This window comes from Canis lupus, chromosome 11 (genome assembly GCF_003254725.2).
Source record: "Canis lupus dingo isolate Sandy chromosome 11, ASM325472v2, whole genome shotgun sequence".
Taxonomy (NCBI): Eukaryota; Metazoa; Chordata; class Mammalia; order Carnivora; family Canidae; genus Canis; species Canis lupus.
Window position 1 is genome coordinate 45,126,552 of NC_064253.1, and position 8,023 is coordinate 45,134,574.

An 8,023-nucleotide genomic window follows, 5' to 3' on the forward strand; every position below is an offset into this window, starting at 1 on the left:
TTTATAAAGAGGGGGGAAAAAATCTTTAGCACCTAATGTAACTTTCCTGGAGCAGGTCGGTGCTGCTCTGTGCACAATCAGCCCGCAATACGGTCTAGAATTTCTCTCGTTTTTGTTTTGGATGTATAAAGAGCAGTCGTCATGGGGCGTTTTCCAACTGATTTAGGGTTTTCCCAGAGCAGTAGGGTTTGGATGAGGTGCTGGCCAAAGGTATCTGTCACACAACACCATCTATATTCCAAGTATCCTGACTCCATGTGATTAATCTTCCATTTTCTCGCATCTGTAAGGTTCCCATTACGTTAAAAGTTTTCTAAAGTGTGAGAAAGATGGTATCAAACCGAATTTTTCGAATTAAAAGTACAGATTGAACGTAAAGCCAGATGTGTTGCTTTTCATCACAGGTGACGGACGGGAACGGTCTGAATCGGAATTTACCCACTGGCCACACCACTGCGGCTAGTCTAGGGCCAGGCATTCTCTTTGTCTCCGAAGGGGCCATCTCTCGGGCAAGTGCATGACCTCCCTACCAGTCAGTCTCCTGGATACAGCAGCCTGGCGGAGTAGGGGGTGACTCCGGTCCCGTGTGGGCATAGCAGACACGTAATCAGTGCACGTCTTTCTGCAGAGATACCATCAGCCGCGATGCTCAGGTCGCAGTGGTCACACTTCCCCTGAGCGAGCCTGTGTAACCTCGGCGCTGGGAAGCAAGCACGCCGCGATCCACACAGCGGGAGCACACAACGTCCAGAGCGGCTCCTCAAATGGACAGGGAATCGGCAACCTTTGGAAACTCGCACTGAACCTGTGTGCCCTTGCGTGTCCTCTCCCTCCCCCAGGCCACCCCACCCCGCTTTCCCGCCTCCCCGGCCCGGACTTGGGGTTCTCCGCGCGCCGCCCGCCCTCTGGCCTTCCCCACAGCCAGGCCTCTCCGCGCCCGAGGCGCTTTCCCGCGAAGCCGCGGCGCCGAGCGCACGACGGGTCCCTCTGGGTCGCACACCGGGTCCCGGGGAGCGGCCGGCGCGCGGCCTGCGGGCGGGAAGGAGGCCAGAGGCCCGGCCCCCCGCCCCGTCGTCGCCGCCGCCGCCGCCGCCGCCGCCGCCGCCGCCGCCGCCGCCCGGGGAGCCGGGGGCCCGGATGGAGGCGCCTCCACTGGCCACCGGCTGGAAAACCCGACGCCGGGTTTGGGTCTGGGAGGACGAGCCGCGCCCCCGGGAGAACCGCCGCCGCCGCCCCCGCGCGGCCCCTGACCCGGACCCCGGGCAGTCGCCCGCCCGCCCGCCGGCTCCTCACTCACCCACTCGCCACCTCCTGCGACTCAGCCGCCGCGGGCGCAGGGACCGCAACCGCAGCCCGGCCGCCGCCCCGCCCCGGCCCCGCCCCCAGGCCCGGCCCCGCCCCCGGCCCCGCCCCCGGCCCGGCCCCCGCCCCCGGCCCGGCCCCGCCCCCCGGCCCGGCCCCTCTCGCGCCTCCCGACCCCGGCTGCGCTTCACGCCCCCGTGGTGTCCCGCCTGGTGCATCTCTTTTACCCACTCTTTCGCCCATCACCTTCGGCGAATACCGTGAGAGCAAGGGCAGGGGAGGAAGCGTGAAGAAAACAAAAGCACACACCTCCTAAGCACACGCCTCCTGCTCACTCTGGACCCCGCCCCCGAAAGGGAAGGAACCGGGCAGCAGGGAGGGGGGGGGGTGACGCCTCAAGCGCCATCTTTTACGTGGGCGGAAGAAGTTGCTGCTTAATTTTTCGTTTCCTCGTGGGACGCCGTAGGTACGTCCTGGAGTTTTCGATTTGCGATTACGTGAACGCGCGAGCTCCGTGAGAGGGGCGGCGGGGACTGCTCCGCGGCGTGCGTCGGGAAGATGCGGAGCGAGGTGTCGGCAGGTGTCGGCCGTGTTGTCTTTAGTGCGCGAGGCTGCTGGGCTCCCAGGAAGCCCGGTGGGTAGTTGGGAGTGGTTGTCAGGTAACGGGAACCCACCAAGTGTGTGCTGCATTAATGCATTTATTTTTTCTTATGGCACAATTAAGTGCGCTGTGACTACACCCCGAGTCCGGTTAGGTAATTTCCTTTTTACACAATACGTAGTCACCACAAGTTTGTCTTCTTTACATGTAAGCATTTTCTTAAGCTCGATTTTCACACTTTTAAACGTCATTTTTTTTTTTTTTTCTGGTTGCACAATGTGGACGAGTTGGGGTTTTTAAACCCTTTGGTAAAGTATTTTGCCATTCCATTGGATGTGCTGTAGGATTCATTTTTAAACCTTGAGTTAATTAGGCTTTGGGGCTGCAATTGTATGTATTCGTGCTACAGATAGATAAATGGCAGTTAACATTTTTCATCTTTAAGGATCCTACAGCACATCTTTATCATGCAGTGAGGAAGAAAAGGAATACAAAGGAGTCCCTCAAGCCTATACCCTCTGCAGAATCCGACCTCTTGCCCAGTCACTACTCGATGCTCATAGCACCAAAATAACTACCATTTATCTAGTTCCTGTTGTGTGTCTGGTGCTGTGCTCCTTAGTCTAGATAAAAAATTGTGTTTAGGGCAGCCCGGGTGGCCCAGCGGGTTAGCGCCGCCTTCAGCCCAGGGCCTGATCCTGGAGACCCAGGATGGAGTCCCACGACGGGCTCCCCGTGTGCAACCTGCTTCTCCCTCTGCCTGTGTGTGTGTGTGTGTCTCTCTCTCTGTCTCTCATGTATAAATAAATAAAATCTTTAAAAAAAGAATTGTGTTTAATTCTCACATCTTTAGGGTATAGGTGTCGTCATCCAGCTTTGTGCAGTTTCAGAGCTCACTGAGACCTGGTACACACACCAGGCTGGTGGTACTAAGTTGATGACAGCTCTTTCTCAGGTAACACCTATAGGGGATAATACTAACGAATGCAGTTTAGAGTAAAATTGAGATTCAGATTAAGTGCTTGGGAAAGGAATATGGTACCAAATCAGTTTTTCGAACTTCAAAATATTGCCTATATACAAAATAATTTCCCTTGTCTACAACAGGTTTGGGTTTTGTGCAATATCAACTTTAGGACAACTGTGCTTTCTAAATTCTGCATGACCATGAGAAATAATTTTATATATATATATTAAAGATTTTATTAGTGAGAGACAGAGAGAGAGAGAGAGAGGCAGAGACACAAGCAGAGGGAGAAGCAGGCTCCATGCAGGGAGCCCGATGCAGAATTCGATCCCAGGTCTCCAGGATCAGGCCCTGAGCTGAAGACGGCGCTAAACCGCTGAGCCACCAGGGCTGCCCAAGATATATAATTAAAATGGCTCTGTACATGGGATGCTTTGTGGCTAGTGAATGTGAATTTTCCCCCTCACATCTAATTGATCTAATCACATCAATAATCAACAATTATTTAGGCATTGTGTAACAGTAGCTTCTATGTCTTTTAGTGGATTGAAGCAAAAAAATTGATAGGGAAAAAGTAATTATGACTTAGTACTGTGATCCATCGTACTTGTAGGTTATAAAATTTTACATTTGGAGGTGTAAAATAGGACAGATACCCTTTCTTCAGGGAACCAAGGAGAAAATGATACTAACTAAGTACATAGTAATGTGATCCACACTGGCAGCACCAAAGTATGATTTGGGAGGGTTTTAATCCTTATCTCTTCCAAACTGTCAATCAGCCCAAGTAAACCACTTCAAATAACTATGCCATCTAGTGAAAATAGGTTTTGCTCTTGAAATATTTCTTCAAGCAAGAGTTTTAGTCCTCCATAACCAACCAGAATATCCCAAGACTCTAGAAATTTTTGAACTATCCACCAGTCCATATGTGATTAATGAACAATCACGTAAAAACTCTCTACAACAAAGGGAGAAGCAAAGCAGGTGGTTGGACTCTGGAATCAGAACTAGTATAAGTATTGTCTTTGCCTTTGATTATTTGTGGGACTTCAGGCAGCATGTGACTTCTCTTGCCTCAGTTTCCTTAGCTACAAAGTGGCAAGTAGAATAATTTCTCATGGGGTTGTTATGAACCTGAGCTGAGATTAAGTAAGCTAAGGATTTAGCACAGCACTTTCAAGAAATGGTGGCTCTTATTTCAATTTTAGTAACCATGCAAGGATAACAGAAGAAATAACAAACATCAGATAAATCTCTTTTAAACTGTGTACATATTTATAATTCTAATAAGTAGAATACCAGAACCGAAGGAAGATTATTGGTACATAACAAATGTCAGTTATTGTCAGGAAGCCTTCTCCCCATCCTCTCTTTATTAATGTATTTCAGAAATGTCTTCTGTGTTACTTCAGAGCTGGAGTTGAGGACTTGTTGATTACCTCCGATTTATCAGGATTACAGCAAATTAGATTTAACTGTGACTGGCATGTGAACTATCTGATGTTTGGACACGGATGAGGAATATTGCTATGGACACCACGGTGAGTTTCATTTCTTTTAAGTAATGAGATTTTATGTGCTTGCCTTAATCATTGCAGACTTATCAATATGCACTTTATGATATATTAGCTTTTGGTTGAAATATGAATGAGCCAACAACCAACTGAGGTACTTGCAGTTGGAACCTTGGTTACTGGATATATTAAGTTAGTTCCGTGAAACAGTGTGGTATAAATGGTTTAGAAAGCTCTGGTAGGTCCACGTCTGTTCTAATGATGAGCAAGGTGGACAACACCCCTGTGAGTGAACATTAGGGTCTCATGTATATTTTCAGGTCCTTCTGAGACTCACCATTCTATAAACAATAAGCTTCTCAATGAGAGGAATCACATCCTCCACCAGGTATTCACCTCTGTTCCTTCCTCCATGCTGGTGCTCTGTACCTCACAAACCACAGCTGTGAATGATCTAAGGTCCCAGATAAAGAGTCCTGAGGGAGAAGAAATCCCTAGTTAATTGCAGCATCATAAGATGCACAGCAAGAAGGAGAACAAGTAGGAAGACAAGCCTACCAATTTCTTAAATCTTAGACGAGATCATTAGACATCCTGATAAGGTTGCCATAATCTGATGGAATTCAGATGCAGTGGGTAGTGCGGAGTGATAGTTTTGCTGCTGTCCTGCTATAATGCCTGAGTGACAGTGGACCAGTGGCAAATGACTGGCAGCTTTCAAGCATTCTGACTCCTTCTATAGCCATACACTTCCCAGGCCCATTTCGGAATGTGGCCCAGAGCCCGACTGCCTTCGGTTACCCTGACTTGCAGCTCTCAGCATTTTCTTGTTTATACTTGTACTTTACCACACTTACTAGTATGTTGCTTTTAAAAGTAGTTTCTTTATTTATTTCATGTGTGACTTCTGCCTCTCAACTTTGTCACGGGCTGTTTGAAACCCAGGACAGTGTGCTTACAATTTCATCTTCTAACTCCTTTGTTTTGGGCACATATCAGATGATTAGTACATGCCAGCTGGCTGATGGAAACTTCATTTCAACTACTTAGAACTGTTACCCTTAGGCCAGGCTCCTGTCATTTGAAAATAGCTTTGACTTTATGAGTCAGAGTCACTGTGTTGAAGGTTCAGGGTCACTTTGATTTAAAGTGGGTGAGGAGTTCATGTCTTTTTTGTCACCAGTGTCATCTTTCCTACCTCTTCACCACACTGTTTCTTTAACATAAAAAAGAAATAGAAAACCTTAACTATCCATGGGGCAATCTCAGGTCACTCAGTTTTAAAATGTTTGACATCTGGGTTTTTTTTTTTTTTATTGAATTATGGTTGACATACAATGTTAGTTTTAGGAGTACAATATAGTGATTAGACATTCTGTGTAGTATTTGTTGCTGATCGTGATAAGTGTAGTCATCATACATGGTTATTACAGTGTTAATGACTATATTCCGTATGCTGTACTTTTCATCTCTGTGGCTTACTTGCTTTATAACTGAAAATTTGTACCTCTTAATCTGACATCTGTGGGGTTTTGACATCTCTGTGCTCTGTTTGCTTCAAAATTATCTTAACAAAATTGACCCTTTCTTTTCCATGTGAGTATAAGGACCAACTGGCCTCTATCACATTGAACTGGCCCCTATCACATTTATGGCCTTTCTGCTATAAGGATGGCATATCTCTCTACTTACAACTTCTCATATATTCTTTAATTAGGTTTTATAATTTTTGTAGAAAAGATACTTCACATATTTTTTGAGATTTGTCCCAAGTTATATTTTAATTGTTGCTAATAAAAAAAATGCTTCTTCTGAAAATGACATCTTAAATTATTTGTTGCTAGTGTGTAGTATCACTAGTTTTGTATGTTCATCTTGTGTTTGGCAGCCTTGCTAACTGTTCTTATCGTAAATAATTAAAAACAACAATACAAAGAAATAAGCCCCCCCCAAAAAAAGTACTAATCATTTCATTCTCATGTACAACTTTTAGTACCTGCCTATTTCCCATGTTTCTAGGGTCCTTAGCCTGACTAAACGTTTGCCACAATCTGGCTCTAGCTGCATTTTCAAGGCCGCATTCTTTTTTTTTTTTTAGATTTTTATTCATCCACTAATGAGAGACAGAGAGAGAGAGAGAGAGGCAGAGACACAGGCAGAGGGAGAAGCAGGCTCCATGCAGGGAGCCCACCGTGGGATTGGATCCCGGGTCTCCAGGATCAGGCCCTGGGCCGAAGGTGGCACCAAACCGCTGAGCCACCCGGGCTGCCCTCAAGGCCCCATTCTTAATGCCCTTTCCACTAATTTCTTGCAGTCCATGAGTGTTTACTGATTTGTTACCACTCACCTAGTTCTCTCGGCCTGGAATACCCTTACCCCTCCAATTCTGTCTGAGGAAATCTCATTAACTGCAGCCACATGTTGTCACCTCCAGGAAGTGTCCTTGGATTTCCATGGTTGGAATCAGTTGACATTCTTTGCGTACCCTTCACCTCCACCCCTCTGCTATTAATATAAAAGTCAAATTCTTTGTATTTACATTTTACAATTTTAGGGTAATATTCATCAAATAATATTGAAATTAGAATCTCCGCACACTTATCATGATGAGCACTGAGTAATGTATAGAATTGTTGAATTACTGTATTGTACACCTGAAACACTATGTGGTAACTACACTGGGTTTAAGATAAAAACTTAACGGGACACTTGGGTGGCTCAGTGGTTGAATGTCTGCTTTCAGCTTGTGGCGTGATCCTGGGGTCCAGAGATCGAGTCCCACATTGGGCTCCCTGCAGGGAGCCTGCTTCTCACTCTGCCTATGTCTCTGCCTCAATCTTTCTGTCTCTCATGAATAAATAAATAAATAAATAAATAAATCTTAAAATAATTTAACAATAAAGAAATAAACTACTAGAGATGGTGGCAACAATATGTTGCACTGTTAAGGGCATCGGCTTTGGAGTCTGGCTAACCTTAGGTTTGAATCCTGGCTTAGCTACTTGGTATCCTTAGGCAGGTTACTTAACATCTTTGAGCTTCAATCTCCTCCTCTTGAAAATGGGATTGCTTTGAGGATTAAATGATAATGCACATAACATGTTTACTCTGGTACCTGCTTCATGGTAATTGCTCATTAGAGTTAACCACTGTTATCACATGGTAGATGCTCAGTTGGTGTTTGCTGAATAAAGCTAATCCTAATCCTTAGTTTACAGATGAAGGAGAGCTTGACAAAGCAAGAACAGGAAGCTTTCTCAAGGTCATACCTTTAGTTTGGGGCAGATCTATAACACCTTTGTATGCTAGCAACCAGATGAGAATTCTTTCCTCTTTATCAACATAAAGTAAATATAATCTATGTCCTCACTAATCAGCATAAAGTAAATATAATCTATGTCCTCTTTCCTAAGAGCTTTGTCTTACTCACCTGTGTGCCCCTTACCTCTAGGCATGGTGCCTTATGTGAGATTTGCAGAGATTTGACTTTGCAGAATTTTGCTAAGCTCCAGGTGTGGCACATCATCAAGAGTGATCCTGATAAGGAAAAGCTTAGTTTGAATGTTACTGTGTTTGTAGGTGACAAAAAGTAACAGGCCACGTAAGCGTCAAAATTTTTAGAGTAAGCATTTCATA

At 45.7% G+C, this 8,023-nt stretch overlaps 2 protein-coding genes across 5 annotated transcripts in view; one reads left to right on the forward strand and one right to left on the reverse strand.

The window, feature by feature from the left end:
* The window catches only part of C9orf72 (C9orf72-SMCR8 complex subunit), a 24,127-nt gene extending 22,739 nt beyond the window's left edge, over positions 1-1,388 (reverse strand). The window contains exons 1-2 of one of the 4 annotated variants that reach the window (XM_035696897.2): positions 1,298-1,378; positions 33-759 (exon numbers count right to left, since the gene is read on the reverse strand). The gene's annotated coding sequence lies outside the window, so the exon portion shown is untranslated. Of the gene's footprint in view, positions 1-32; positions 760-1,297 lie in introns of all 4 variants that reach the window. The other 3 variants (XM_049116203.1, XM_025432324.3, XM_025432326.3) reach the window with 3 other exon arrangements.
* Positions 1-7,277, forward strand: part of LOC112650182 (uncharacterized) — a 9,328-nt gene extending 2,051 nt beyond the window's left edge. The window contains exons 2-7 of the mRNA XM_035696693.2: positions 405-509; positions 840-1,046; positions 1,769-1,936; positions 2,757-2,858; positions 4,263-4,414; positions 6,486-7,277. Coding sequence (XP_035552586.1) covers positions 405-509; positions 840-1,046; positions 1,769-1,936; positions 2,757-2,858; positions 4,263-4,391 — 711 coding nt within the window. The 3' untranslated portion in view covers positions 4,392-4,414; positions 6,486-7,277. The remainder of the gene's footprint in view (positions 1-404; positions 510-839; positions 1,047-1,768; positions 1,937-2,756; positions 2,859-4,262; positions 4,415-6,485) is intronic.
* Positions 7,278-8,023: the final 746 nt, after the last annotated feature.